The sequence below is a fragment of the Oncorhynchus nerka genome, linkage group LG18 (assembly GCF_034236695.1).
Source record: "Oncorhynchus nerka isolate Pitt River linkage group LG18, Oner_Uvic_2.0, whole genome shotgun sequence".
NCBI lineage: Eukaryota > Metazoa > Chordata > Actinopteri > Salmoniformes > Salmonidae > Oncorhynchus > Oncorhynchus nerka.
Genome location: NC_088413.1, coordinates 16,581,058 through 16,597,120, shown reverse-complemented (window position 1 = coordinate 16,597,120; position 16,063 = coordinate 16,581,058). Strand labels below are relative to the sequence as shown.

The 16,063-nt window shown below is 42.3% G+C and overlaps 1 protein-coding gene across 1 annotated transcript; it reads left to right on the top strand.

The window, feature by feature from the left end:
* The first annotated feature begins 49 nt into the window (after positions 1 to 49).
* On the top strand, positions 50 to 14,744 carry LOC135561543 (fibronectin-like). The gene is made up of 4 exons (XM_065003243.1): positions 50 to 277; positions 11,902 to 12,174; positions 13,153 to 13,422; positions 14,437 to 14,744. Coding segments are annotated over exons 2-4 (564 nt in total). The 5' UTR covers positions 50 to 277; positions 11,902 to 12,173; the 3' UTR covers positions 14,730 to 14,744.
* The last annotated feature ends 1,319 nt before the right edge of the window (positions 14,745 to 16,063 follow it).

Below are 16,063 nucleotides of genomic sequence, written 5' to 3'. Positions count from 1 at the left end.
CTCCCCTAGTTATCCCTGCCCCGGTAGGGCTGACTGTTGACTCAGTGGACACCACATCAGCTGCTGTTAGCTGGAGTCAGCCACCAGGATTGGACCAGACCCAACATCATTACCAGATCTCCTACCACTGTCCAGGGACAGAACCACATCACTACCACATCTTCACACAGCATCGCTCTCTCTGACCTGCAAGGTGGTACTCAGTACTCTGTCACTGTCTGTACTGTGCTGGAGAACAGGAAGAAAAGTCAACTGGTGTCAACAACCCTGACTACAAGTAAGGACTTACTCTACTTAAGTATTATCTCTGGTGTCAACGTTTATGAAACGTTATCTAGTTATCAAAATTACTATATATACTAATTTTAATGGATGTGTCATCATGGGATGTAAAGGTACAGTATCTTCCCTGATGAGAAATATATGATGGTAAATTCCCCAGTTCTCACAATGCAGTTTGGTGCTGATATGAATTTTCTTAAAAAAAAAAAATAACAATTTCGGAGTTCCTTGTTTCTTCCACTCCTGTGAGTCATTATGTCAAGGAGTTGGTGTGCCTCTTGTCGTGGCAGAATCAGAATTCTTTAGGTAACATTTATAAATTAGATGTTTTATTCATTTTATAGCAAGCTTATGTGGGATAAAGTTACTTGGGCCCAGAGAGGGGAGAGGTCTGGTTAGTCTTATCTGTGAATGTGTCATGTGTAAACATATCTTTTAAACCATGTGAAGGGATGATTGAGGGGGAACCAATTATCTCTTGGCTCCACAATGTCTGTGTGCCAATCACTGTCTCTCTGTGATCTTGTCCAGGAGGGGGTGTATTTGATATATGCCATTGGGTGAGGTAATAGTGTTGGTCCTGAGTGGTACCAAGAGCGAGATAAGAACATAGTTTAGGAGACCAAAGCTGAATGATAATTTATAGCCAATGCTGACTGGCTATGTGTATCTTTACTATAAAGGATCTCAGTTGCAATGTGTAAGGGACTCTCAGAGAATTCATTTATAGACACTGAATTTATCTGAGAGTCACAGGGTTGTGATGGAGCTCATATAATTAAAGATGGACTTTGTGATAACTCTGACTTGTGTGTGGTTTGCTCTCATGATTTGGTAATACAGGAAATTTCCACTACACTCTGCTTATTTAACCCAAAGAGTCCCAACGTCACACCGGCCTGATTTAGTACTTTTAAACCCTTTTTAACCATTGTGTACAGACTTCTGGGTTGTACCTTTGGATTAGTCTATTTCTTCTGCATCCGTAGGTATCAACCATTTGTCTGTTTGCTTAACAGAGTCTGAGTGGGGAGCAGTGTTTCTGAGGCGAGAGGCTGGGTCTTTTTACAGAAATGTATTTTGAGTCTGAATGGTTTGAGCTACAAACTATGAATCACTATCTATGAAAAGCTGATACTCTCATGAACATGCAAAATGAACGTTTTTCTCATGTCAGGCCTTTCCTCGTCCCCCAAAAAATCTTGGTCGACCGAAAGTTATCTGTTTTTCTACCAATCGATTGGTTGAAATGTTTCAATATGTATTTTTCCATATGTATACATACTCTATGCATTTTAATAAAATCAACCAAATGCATTTACCTTACCGTTTGATGAAATAAGACAAATGCCTCAATAGGGAACCACAGATCTAGATAACCATAAGAAAATTACCAAAACCTCTCCTCCCACTCCTGCTGGCTTTCACAGATTCTGCCATTACTCTCCTGAAGCTGCCGGTAAGAGGTGTCGCGTCGTAACTATCATTAAATGTGAAGACGGTTATATTATCAAATCAATTCTCTATGTTAAATTATTCTGTGATTAAACTAATCATGTAAACAATAATTAACTAGGAAGTCAGGGCACCACAGGAAAATTTGGTTAAAGAGTTACTTTCTCCTGAATTGAACTCTACTGCGAAATTTTCATATCACAGATAACAGTCACTAATTAATGGATTATTACCTTGGTCAGTCTCATATTTAACGTCGTAATTTCTTGTCATCTGCACAAACCTAAGTTTACTTATGAATCAACGATACACCAATTGGCTAAATTATATATTTACTAACTAATTACCGAATATACATAACATACTAACATTATACAGTAAATAGTCTCTAGAAGACTAACAAAATAGGACAGTTTGGTTATAACACGGTGGCAAATTCAGAGAGAGGAGGGGGGGGGGGAGAGAGACAAAGGAATGACTATCGGACATGGTGAGCCACGCTCACGGGAATACATATACTTAGCACACTAATAACCACTCATTCGGAAGAAGGAATGCAATGTATATATATTTACGATTGAGCTGTCCTTGGTCGTTGGAATCCTTGGTAGATTCTTTGGTTGTACGATTCTGGTTTGACCACCAGAGGTCACCGTGTCCTTAGCAGAGTTTCTGGTCATAGTGGTGGTTAGGATAGATACTTTAGAGGTACTGTGTAGTCCCCTGAACATTTCCCACATTCTCAAAAATAGAAATATTGTTTATTATAAATTTTGGGGTGTTGGAGTTTAGGCGGGAAGAATGTCTTTGTTCTACAGAGAAACCCTGTCTCCCATTACTGCATGACCACAGAGAGAGTCTCTGCAAGGAATTTACGACCTGTCATAAAACTGGACCCTCCTCCGACAGGAGGGGAGGGTTCACATTTTTGCCTAGCCGGCATCTTGGATCCTCAGCCCAGGACTGGGAAATCATGACAGTCCCCCTCTGGTGGTTCAATCAGGGTATTAGTTTGGATGTTGCAACCTACCATAACAATTACCATGGGATGTCCTGGTTGTGGATCATCGTTGCTGTCCCCCTCTGGTTGTTTACCCTGGTAGGATTTCTGCAAGCTGCAGGCCATCCCAAGAATGGCCCAGAAACAAGATGACGTCGAGGCCTCAACGGTTTTTGAGTTATCCCAATTTTTGGGGATTAAAGGTCAAAAACGGTAATAGAGCACTAATTTGACCGCTTCACGTCGAAGTATATGAACCTACGGTGTAATGAAAAAGATCAGCAATAAGCAGTAATTTATGAGAAATCATACAATGTAAAATTGGTGATGGTTAAATAAATAAAAATTCAAGTATAGTAGAGCATGTCAAATTCGTGATGGTAAATACCCAAAGTGAGACATTGCAAATGGACAGCCGTGCACCTGATGATCGAACGGTTACCAGGAGCACATTTAAAACGTGGTTTTTTAATGCTTTTAGGGGTGCAAAGGGGTCCATGGCCAAGTAGGAGCACTCCCCGCCCGTGCCCATCCAATAGGGGTGCCCTGGTCATTTGGACGTTTTTCAAAAAATCTTTAAAAAGCGAAAGAGTCCCACTTCTCTCTCATTGCACCCCAGAGCGATGGAGAGGAACCACTATCACTGCCCGGCCATCCCGCGTTCAACGGGCCAGTCAATTGGGCATTTCTGCAGCATTTTAGAGCATGTCAAATTCGTGATGGTAAATGCACATTGTAAGACATTGCAAATGGACAGCCGTGCACCTAGTGATCAAACGGTTACCAGGAGCACATTTTTAAAATGGACAGTCATGCACTTTTTTTAGAGGGTGAATTTTTACATCTTTTTTCACATTTTCAAAATGTGACCCTTGCGTCTTGACTTGGTGACCATTTGCCACGTGAAAATCTACGGTGGAGCACGCTCGCCATATTTGGGAATTTGGGGCATTTGCCATGTTCCAATTGCAATATGGTTTGACTGTTTTGGCGTCCATTTGAATGGTATTTGCGGTCATGTTTATGTTTCGCCCAATGGCAATAAAATGCCATTAATTTTTGACCATATCAAATCAAATCAAAATCAAATGTTATTTGTCACATAAACATGGTTAGCAGATGTTAATGCGAGTGTAGCGAAATGCTCGTGCTTCTAGTTCCGACAATGCAGTAATAACCAACGAGTAATCTAACCGAACAATTCAACAACTACTACCTTATACACACAAGTGTAAAGGGATAAAGAATATGTACATAAAGATATATGAATGAGTGTTGGTACAGAACGGCATAGGCAAGGTGCAGTGGATGGTATTGAGTACAGTATATACATATAAGATGATAAATGTAGGGTATTGAAACATAAGAGTGGTATAGTTTAAAGTGGCTAGTGATACATGTATTACATAAAAATGGCAAGATGCAGTAGATGGTATAGAGTACAGTATATACATATGAGATGAGAAATGTAGGATATGTAAACATTATATTAATTGGCATTGTTTAAAATGGCTAGTGATACATTTTTTTTTACATTAAGTTCCATTATTAAAGTAGCTGGAGTAGAGTCAGTATGTTGGCAGTGTCACGTTCTGGCCTTAGTTCTTTTGTTATGTCTTTGTTTTAGTATGGTCAGGGCGTGAGTTGGGTGGGTTGTCTATGTCAGTTTTCTATGATTTGGTATTTCTGTGTTTGGCCTGGTATGGTTCTCAATCAGAGGCAGCTGTCAATCGTTGTCCCTGATTGAGAACCATACTTAGGTAGCCTGCTTCACCGTTCAGGACTGTTCATTTTATTGTTTTTGTTCATGTTCAGTTATCAAATAAATCTCACATGGACACTTACCACGCTGCGCATTGGTCCTCACCTTCTTCCACCGATGACCGTTACAGAATCACCCACCACAACCGGACCGAGCAGCGTGGTACCCAGCAGCAGCGGGTTCAAGACTCCTGGACTTGGGAGGAGATCTTGGATGACAAGGGACCCTGGGAACAGCCAGGAGAATATCGCCGCCCCAAGGCAGAGCTGGAGGCAGTGAAAGCCGAGAGGCGGTGGTATGAGGAGGCAGCACGGCAGCGCGGCCGGGACGAGAGGCAACTCAAAAATGTATTGGGGGGAGCACACAGGGAATGTGGCTAAGTCAGCTAGGAGACCTGAGCCAACTCCCCGTGCTTACCATGGGGAGAGGTGGACCGGGCAGGCACCGTGTTATGCCGTGAGGTGCACGGTGTCCCCGGTGGGCAGGCATAGCCCGGTGCGGTACATTCAGCGCCTCGTATCGGCCGGGCTAAAGTGGGCTTCGAGCCAGGTGCCATGAAGCCGGCTCAGCGCATCTGGTCTCCAGTGCGTCTCCTCGGGCCGGGCACATGGCACCAGCCCTAAGCATGGTGTCCCCAGTTCGCCAGCACAGCCCAGTGTGGTCGATTCCACCTCGCCGCACTGGCCGGGCTACGGGGAGCATCCAGCCAGGTAGGTTTGGACAGGCTCGGTGCTCGAGACCTCCAGTGCGCCTCCACGGTCTGGTCTATCTGGTGCCTCCTCCACGCACCAGGCCTCTGGTGGCAGCCCCCCGCAACAGGCTGTCTCTCCGTCTCCTCCCTACAGATGCGGCCATCTGTCCGGAGCTGCCGGAGTCGCCCGTCTGTCCGGAGCTGCCTGGAGTCGCCCCTGTTATATCTTTGTTTTAGTATGGTCAGGGCGTGAGTTGGGTGGGTTGTCTATATTAGTTTTCCTATGATTTGGTATTTCTCTGTTTGGCCTGGTATGGTTCTCAATCAGAGGCAGCTGTCAGTCCCTGATTGAGAACCATACTTAGGTAGCCTGTTTTCACCCTTGAGTTATGGGTGATTATTTTCTGTTCTGTGTTTGGCTTCACCATTCAGGACTGTTCGTTTTGTCGTTTTATTGTTTTTGTTCAGTGTTGATAAAACTAACATGGACACTTACCACGCTGCGCATTGGTCCTCGCCTTCTTCCACTGACGACCGTTACAGGCAGTAGCCACTCAATGTTAGTGGTGGCTGTTTAACAGTCTGATGGCCTTGAGATAGAAGCTGTTTTTCAGTCTCTCGGTCCCAGCTTTGATGCACCTGTACTGACCTCGCCTTCTGGATGATAGCGGGGTGAACAGGCAGTGGCTCGGTGGTTGCTGTCCTTGATGATCTTTATGGCCTTCCTGTGACATCGGGTGGTGTAGGTGTCCTGGAGGGCAGGTAGTTTGCCCCCGGTGATGCGTTTGTGCAGAACTCACTACCCTCTGGAGAGTCTTACGCTTGTGGGCGGAGCAGTTGCCGTACCAGGCGGTGATACAGCCCGACAGGATGCTCTCGATTGTGCATCTGTAAAAGTTTGTGAGTGCTTTTGGTAACAAGCCGAATTTGCTGCGCCTTCTTCACAACGCTGTCTGTGTGGGTGGACCAATTCAGTTTGTCCGTGATGTGTACGCCGAGGAACTTAAAACTTTCTACGCTCTCCACTACTGTCCCGTCGATGTACGGGGGGTGCTCCCTCTGCTGTTTCCTGAAGTCCACGATCATCTCCTTTGATTTCTTGACGTTGAGTGTGAGGTTATTTTCCTGGCACCATACTCCGAGGCCCCTCACCTCCTCCCTGTAGGCCGCCTCGTCGTTGTTGGTAATCAAGCCTGTCACTTTTCTGGATTTATTTTTCTCATTTTGTCTGTCATAGTTGAAGTGTACCTATGATGAAAATTTCAGGCCTCTCTCATCTTTTTAAGTGGAAAAACTTGCACAATTGGTGGCTGACTAAATACTTTTTTGCCCCACTGTATATAGTTAACACACCTTAATAATCTAATTGGACTGTATTCTATATACGTCCACGATCATGGCTAAATGACTCATTATGACTCAATGACTCATTGGTATTGTTTCTAATGTCATGTCTAGGGTTTTCCTCCTGTGGTGTGGTGTGTTGTTTAGGCACTATCCTAAGTTGATAACTACATCATACGTCTACAGCTGTAAGGCACTAGCTTCTGACAGTCTAGCATAAATCGTCATTGAATGTTCCATTGTACATGTGCGCTAATGCTTACACAAGCGTGCATGCCAAGGGAAAGAAAACCAAGTATCCTGGTAGGCTCCAACCTGTTCAGAATGAGTCTGTTGTAAATCAGATACATTTCAGGTCAATGCCTGGAGGTCAGTAAAAATTGGTGTTGAGGGAATCTGTAGTGGTTTTAGGACTTTTAGTACTTTTAGTTACTGTGTCTTCCACCATTGTAGTGGCCATAGGTATGAAGAAGTCTATTTCAAAGCTATGTTATCCGCAGAGGAGCTAACCTCACAACGGAAGTACTCTATAAGCACTGAACCAGTCATACGCAGTGTGATCATGGTTCATGACTTCTAATAACTTTTCTCCTGAATGGAGGATTCTATTTATTAACCATCAGAAGTGTGTTTTGGGGATTCCCTTCCATGTGTTGCCACCTGAGCGACTCCTAACTACTCTGTCGCTGTTGTCAAGGGCAATTTGACTTGCTAGGTCGTTAACCTTCTTACTGATTGTTACTGGACTGACTGTTGCTGGAATTGGTACTGGGGGACCAGTAGGATACCTGGTCAAGGGGACCAGGTATCCTACCGATTTTTATCCTGAAATGTTATCCTACCAGAGCACTTTACTAGTTGCATTGTAGTTGAAACTACACAAGCCAAGGAATGATTATTGTTGCCATTTTTTTGGGAGGTGGAAACTCCACTGGACCTCTTTCATGACCCGTGTGGTACACCTAAGTGATATCTCAGATGTGTCCTAAGTTATCCCCGTCGAGGGACCTGTCCTCTCCTCTCTGTTCTCGTGGGGAAGTTTACAACAAGATTTGTGTCCTGCTTTGGTGGCCTTGTACAGTGTTGCACTTAGTCTCGACCCCCCCACCCCCCACTCCCACCGGCCTCGACGAGGCTTATGGGTCTGGGCTAGTATTCCCCCTTTGTGTCTCGGGACCCCCCCCCCCACCAACAGTTGGTGTGGGTATCCGAGGTACAAACGAAAAGGTTAGACCCTGTGTACGAGTTATCAGCCGCGTAGGTTATAGATTGGCTGTAACTGTTGAAGGAATTCTAAATTCCTCTGTTTTATTTCCCAATCCAAATTAAACACTCTGTCAATGCATTTAAGGGTTTGTAAGACCCTATATTTTATAAGAATGGACAGAGCCCCGGTCTTAAAAGTCAGGTAACAGCGTTTAATTCAAGAGAGTACTGGCTTCATACACATTTTACCACAGGTCATGAACTGAAAATGACGTCAGCGTTTTCTAAATGTTCTATCTCTTCTTGACACTGGTAGAGAGGCCCTATAGTTCTCGAGCCTTCCCTCCTCGCCTAAAGCCAAGGTCAGTCAGTGTAGATAAGCATTCTAGACAGTCTGGAGATAGTCCGTCCCTGCCATCTGGAGATAGTTCATTCATTTGTACCAAGGCATTGTTCTAAACTCCTGACTATATTATATACAATTGGGAATGGGAGCAAGAGAGACAATTCATACATGTACAGTACATAATAGCATTTGGACTAGTCAGTCCTGATTGAAATGTATACATAATTAGTCATCATTGATAAAAATTCCCTTAACAGTATCCTTTCAACGAAATCTCCTGGTGTTTGTGCTTCAAAACGCTCAGTGCTGTTGAGGCCTGTCAGTCACCACAGCGTCCGCATATGGCGACCGTTCCAGTTACTGCGAACTGAGTTTCTGCGATATGGCACAACGTTTTACCAGTGAGAATCATCGGGTCAGTTGCGGGACTGACGCCATTCGATTCATAGTAAGGGGTTTCAGTCCCCTTTAACCCTTTCATGCATGAGTTCCAAATATCTCTAACGGTCGCCCCAGCGTGAGTTTTTTATGCACGTGATGTTAGAACGTTCTCTCCATTCAGAATGTGATTGTTACGCAACAGTACATTTAATCTCCCAAAGCCTGTAATGGCACAGACATACATATACAATACAATCACATGCCTTAAAGCTAGTCACAGGACCAGGCAATGACTTCCCTCAGACCTACAACAGCACAGGCATACATCCATAATGCAATTGCATGTCTCAATGCTAGTCACAGGACCAGGTAATGACTTCCCTCAGGCCTACAACAGCACAGGCATACATCTTCTGCTTACATTCTGTTTATGCATGTCTACTGATTAACCTCATAGTCCGCCCCATCCATGCGGTAGCGTTACTACAGCCTCAAGCTCATTACCATAACGCAACGTTAGAGATTTCTAAAAATCGCAAATGAAATGAAATAAATATGCCTGCTCTCAAGCTTATCCTTTTCTTAACAATCCTGTCGTCTCAGATTTTCAAAATATGCTTTAGAACCAGAGAAAATCAATAATTTGTGTAAGAGTGGTGATAGCTAGCTTAGCATTTAGCGTTAGCATTTAGCACGCAACATATTCACAAAAACCAGCAAAGGGATCAAATAAAATAATTGACCTTTGAAGAACTTCAGATGTTTCAATGAGGAGACTCTCAGTTACATAGCAGATGTCCAGTTTTTCCTGAAAGATTCTTGTGTAGGACACATCGTTCCGTTTTGTTACTATGCATTTGGCTACCGAAACTAACCGAAAATTCAGTCACCTACACATCAAACTTTTTTCCGAATTAACTCCATAATATCGACTGAAACATGGAAAACGTTGTTTGAATCAATCCTCAAGGTGTTTTGTCATATATCTCTTCATTGAAATGGCAGTCCTAGAAGCCTTCTTTGTTCTCTGATTCGGATGGAAAAATACTGGTAGCTGACTTTTGCGCACCAATTTCCACGCAGACACCGTACGGGACACTTGGCCATTGTAGTCTCTTATGGTCAATCTTCCAATGATATGCCTACAAATACGTCACAATGCTGCAGACACCTTGGGGAAACGCTAGAAAGTGTCCGTTCAATACCTGTCGCATTCACAGCCATATAAGGCGATCATGGAAAACGTACCTTCAGAAATCCTGTTCATTTCCTGGTCGCTCAAACATCTTGGTTTTGCCTGAAGCTTTTGTTATAAGGCACTCACAGTGAAAATCTTTGCAGTTCTGGAAACGTAAGAGTGTCTTCTTTCCAAAACTATAAATTCCAAGCATAGTCGAGCATCTTTTCGTGACAAAATATTGCGCTTAAAACGGGCACGTCTTTTTATCCAAAAATGAAATAATGCCCCTAGAGGACTAACAGGTTAACTCCATGTTGACCCAGTCTGTACATTCACCTGAGCTCAGCCTTTATTCTGCTTATACATGTCTATTAATTAACCCTATGTTTTATGTCATAAAACTTCTGGGAGAACAGTCTAGATACTGGAAAATCAACCATGGCCATGATTTTTCACCCACATTTGTCAGCGAGAGTTACTTGTGTTGTGTCAATCTTTCCTCAGTTAACGCTAGGACAAATTTAGCCTACATGTTTCCGGTTTGGGTGATTGTGTTATGCTGTAGATACTTCTGTGAACATTGCATCCAAAAATAAACTGCTCACATTCTGGACATAACTTTATAAGGACTGTGTTTGTGCAAAATGTTTCTGAAAAAAGTGTGGCCAGCTCAAATGCTGATTGTTGCATCATTCGAAACTGGCCTTTCTTAAATAAGTGTTCTAATCACACCGGTTTGATCTTATGCTACAGGGACCACTGTAGAATGATCACAACCGTGTGAAAGGGTTCAAGCGGAAAATGTATAATCGGAAGCAGAGTACACTCTGCACATAGATGCTTTTAATCCTGAGATGGCCGCAGTGCTTGCGGAAGTGTCTGAAGGACAAGAGAAGTTCATCTCATCAAGAGTATCGCAACAACATGATGTGTCATTTCTGTTCATGGAGAAAACAGATGACCTTTTAGGGTTTCGAGTGGACTGATAGGGTCAAGTTTATCCAAAGTACAGCGTAAATACATGTTATTGTGGAGAGTATTTATGATTACAGCATTTTTTTTGCCGTGGTGACAACTATTTAGCAGTGGCACAGTGAAGTTGCTAAATGCTTTTCTTTCTTTTTTTACATTACATATCTAGCCGGTTGAATCAGTTGTCACTGGCGAGTTTGATATTAATTTCCCAATGAGCAAACACTTTCTGTACTTACAGTATTCATATACATACAGTCGTGACTTGGCTTTAACATTAATCTGAAAACTGTAATTTCTCGAATTACCTAACTATGTTTAATTGTTATCCGATTAAATTCATAATTAACTCATTAGGATTTGGGGCACCATGAGAGCGGTTGTTTAAAATTAAAGAGGTACCAACTCCATCTCTCTCGGAACCGGGCCGCCTTGGAAAGTGAGTTGGGCTTCTCACGGCACGCTCGTAAGGCTCTGATTGTCCAAAAAGTTCCAAAAAGTCTTCTACTTTTGTTCTCCTCTGTAGTTGTCCGGTATCCGGTGACTTGTCGGGTAGTCCTGAACAAAACTAAAGAGTTTATTCTTCTTCCATTCGCTCTGGAAGAAGCTTCTTTGAAGATAGGCTAGCCAGCCGGGTTGATGGTTCTCACTGGGGTGATGAGAGTAGCGTAGTAGGATGGTTTGACCAGAGTAGGGGAATGGTCCCACTTAAATTCACTTTTGAAGATACTTTACTTAGGACAGCTAATCAGCCGTACCAAAGATTATCCGGGAGGGGAGTTTTCTCCACCTCGTGTTGAGATTTAGAGTTCAAACCACTTTGAACGTGAACTGCAGCTCTACGTCTCTCTGGTCTTAAAGTTAATTTCTTTGCCAATCCTTTATGCACTCTGGTCAAAAGGAGCAGTTCCATCAGGCTGACACGCTCTCTGACTCGGGGCGTGGCTACTTACTGTGCAAAGTTTATGGAAACAAATGATCTCTTATGGCTCCTTAAATCACATCCATATCTTAACAACAATACTTTCATCATTTTTCATATTACATGCATAATATAGGATGGACATTTCGTACTTGTAGTTGGTATACTTTCCAAGTTACAGTATTTGCTTTATAACATTTGTGTAACTCTCTGTTGTGTGACTTCTGCTTCAGCTTATTTCTTCCCATATCAAATGTAAACGCTGGACGTTTCTATTTATCAACTACTACGCTACTTTTCCTCCTGAAGTATATTTCTAGAGTTAAACAATAGCCCTGACGATAATGTATTTTCCCTTAGTACTTCCTGCTCCAGACCAGCTGACTGTTGACTCAGTGGACACCACATCAGCTGCTGTCAGCTGGAGCCAGCCACCAGGATTGGACCAAACCCAACACAATTACCAGATCTCCTACCACTGTCCAGGGACAGAATCACACATCATTACTACATCTTCACACAGCATCACTCTCTCTGACCTGAAACCTGCTACTGAATACTCAGTTATTGTCTGCACTGTGCTGGAAAATGCGGAGCAAAGTCAACTTGTGTTAATAACCCTCACCACAACAAGTAAGGAAGTACTCCAGTGAATTATTAGGTGTGGTGTCTAACTGACTAATTATCAAAATGACTCTAATGTAAATTAACTAATGGTCCTAATGGATTTGTCAACATGGTATGTAAAGGTACAGTATCTTCCCTGATGAGAAATACATTCACCCCCAACATGTGGCACACTTGCTAAAGATGATCAAAAAATACCATAAAATAAAAGCTATATTTTATGCGTATAAAATTGGGAAATTAAATGATTTCATGCAATTGTTCAGATTGTTTCATTAACAACTATTTTTTAAAGGATAAGTGCTAAAGTTATCGGCATGCCTGTTTTCAATACTTTGTGCACCCTCTCCTTGCGAGGATAAAAAGGATAGCCTTTTTCTATAATGTTTAATTTAGATAGAAGAACACTTTGCGAGGGATGTTAGACCATTCCTCCATATAACATTTTCCCAGGTCCTTGACATCATTCATTCTGCAATTATGGACAGCCCTTTTCAATTCAAATGACAGGTTTTCAATGGGGTTCAAGTCTGGATAAAGAGATGGCTATTGCACAATGTTAATTTTGTGGTCAATTAACATTTTGATTTTGATGTGTGCTTGGGGTCATTGTCTTGTTGGAAGTTCCATTTGCAGGGATGTTTCAGCCTCCTAGCAATCAGGCAATTGTTTTTTTTGCAAAAACGTCCTCTTACTTGGTAGAGTTCATAACTCCGTTGACATTTTTTTACCTAGGTAAGTCAGTTAAGAACAAATTGTTTTAACAAAATAAAAACATTTTAACAAAAAAAAATCTAACTACTTCCATACTTCTATGAATAAATGTTTTACCCGTACTGGGTTACCTTCAGACAATTCTTGTGAAGCTTGTGGTAGTCGTAGAAACAAACAAACGACATGTACGTGCCGAAACTGTTTGGACGCTACAGACAGAAGTTGACTAGCTATCAAAATGGCTCTTAACTATAATGTATTTTCTCTCAGTGATCCCTGCTCCAGACCAGCTGACTGTTGACTCAGTGGACACCACATCAGCTGCTGTTAGCTGGAGCCAGCCACCAGGTTTCGACCAGACCCAACATCATTACCAGATCTCCTACCACTGTTCAGGGACAGAACCACACATCACTACCACAAATTTACCCAGCATCACTCTGCCTGACCTGCAATGTGGTACTCAGTACTCTGTCACTGTTTGCACTGTGCTGGAAAATGGAAAGCAAAGTCCACTGATGTCTCATACCCTCATCACAGGTAAGGAAGTACCCTTCAAATGTAACTTTGAGTAGTTATCAAAATGACTAATAGAAATGAACTAAACAGAATGGATGTTATTGTGTAATATCTTACTTGATGAGAAATATATGATGGTGAATTCCCCAGATTTCATCATGCAGTTTGTTGCTGAAGTCAATAAATAATATCTGAATTCATGCTTGCTTCCATTGCTTTGAGTCATTATGTCAATGAGTTGATTTGCCTCTGCTTGCTTTAACTTCGAATCACAACATTCTTTTCATTTATATTTAGATATTTTTTAGCAAGGTGACAGCAATTTAGAACGCAGCCATGCACAACGTATAGGATGGACATTAAGAACTCATAGGCCCCAGGGCTTTGTTAGGGCCTGTACCTGATGCTGCTGGTGTTGCTGCTGGCGGCATATTCAAACTGTTTCCTTTGGTGTGGCCTTTGTGTCTTTATGTTGCGCTGAAAATTAACCAGTCTGTTGGGTTCATTTTCATTGCATTTATTGCTCCTGCTATTGTTTTATTTTCTGTAAATGTAGTATTTGACCCAACTCAGGCCACTCTTACTTCCCCCAACATTTTTCAATAGGTAGGCTACCTAGCAAGATTTTGTAGCCAAATCACAACAGCTGCATCACATTAGTGGAAACGAAGACAGTTCTCAGGGCAGATCTGCCGGTTTAGACTAGCATAAGTGACTAAGTATCAGGTTAGGATAATTAACATAGCAGGTTAGGATAAATAGGTTAAGGTTAGGAAATGCTCAAATTGTCTTCGAAGCGACTTAAACGTTAATTTTTTTGGTGGGTGCCTTCCTCATGGGCCCCACAGGGAACTGTGCCTAGGAGCATCAGCCCCAGTAAGCCCCTCCCTTAATCTAGCGCTGGGTGCAGCACCCTCTTGCTAATTATTTGTTACGTTTTTAGCTTATTTCTAACTACTATTCAACTTTTCCTCCTGTAACCTGCTGTATTTCTGGAGTTAAACTGTAGAACTGACAATAATGTGTTTCCACTAGTTATCCCTGCTCCAGACCAGCTGACTGTTAACTCAGTGGACACCACATCAGCTGCTGTTAGCTGGAGCCAGCCACCAGGATTGGACCAAACCCAACATCATTACCAGATCTCCTACCACTGTCCAGGGACAGAACCACACATCACTACCACGTCTTCACCCAGCATCACTCTCTCTGACCTGCAAGGTGGTACTCAGTACTCTGTCACTGTCTGCACTGTGCTGGAAAATGGAAAGCAAAGTGAACTGGAGTCAACAACCCTCACCACAAGTAAGGAAAAACCCTACAGTTGAAGTCGGAAGTTTACATACACCTTAGCCAAATACATTTTAACTCAGTTTTTCCTGACATTTAATCCTTGTAAAAATTTCCTGTCTTAGGTCAGTTAGGATCATCACTTTATTTTAAGAATGTGAAATGTCAGAATAATAGTAGAGTTATTTATTTCAGCTTTTATTTCTTTCAACAAATTCCCAGTGGGTCAGAAGTTTACATACTAATTGAGTGTATTTAGTACCATTGCCTTTAAATTGTTTAACTTGGGTCAAACGTTTTGGGTAGCCTTCCACAAGCTTCCCACAATAAGTTGGGTGAATTTTGGCCCATTCCTCCTGACAGAGCTGGTGTAACTGAGTCAGATTTGTAGGCCTCCTTGCTCGCACACACTTTTTCAGTTCTGCCCACAATTTTTCTATGGGATTGAGTCAGGGCTTTGTGATTAAAACTCCACTACCTCAACATTGTTGTCCTTAAGCCATTTTGCCACAACTTTGGAAGTATGCTTGGGGGCATTGTCCATTTGAAAACCCATTTGCGACCAAGCTTTAACTTCCTGACTAATGTCTTGAGATGTTGCTTCAATATATCCACATAATTTACCTAACTCATGATTCCATCTATTTTGTGAAGTGCACCAGTCCATCCTGCAGCAAAGAACCCCCACAACATGATGGTGCCACCCCGTGCTTCACGGTTGGGATGGTGTTCTTCAGCTTGCAAGCCTTCCCCATTTTCCTCCAAACATATGATGGTCATTATGGCCAACCAGTTGTATTTTTGTTTCATCAGAGCAGAGGACATTTCTCCAAAAAGTACGATCTTTGTTCCCATGTGCAGTTGCAAACCTTAGTCTGTCTTTTTTATGGAGCAGTGGCTTCTTCCTTGCTGAGCGGCCTTTCAGGTTACGTCGATATAGGACTTTTTTTTTACTGTGGATATAGATACTTTTGTACCTGTTTCCTCCAGCATCTTCACAAGGTCCTTTGCTGCTGTTCTGGGATTAATTTGCACTTTTCGCACCAAAGTACGTTCATCTCTAGGAGACAGAACACATCTCCTTTCTGATTCCAACTATATGTGTAATAACAGCATTGTTTCCGTAAGGGATAATAAACGAGAGGCTATGCGTTCTATGGAAAATAATTAACGACGTGGAAGGTGTTCAGCAATAGCAATACTGGTTTCAATTAGACTTTTACTTTCAAAAGCAGCTGAATTATAGCCATTGAATTCTACCGTGCAAATATACTGTGCGTTATAGGAAAACAACATGTAAAAAATATGCCACGAGTAATGTCTTCAACATCCACTCATGTAGCTAGCAAGTTTACTAACTAGCTACAGTAGT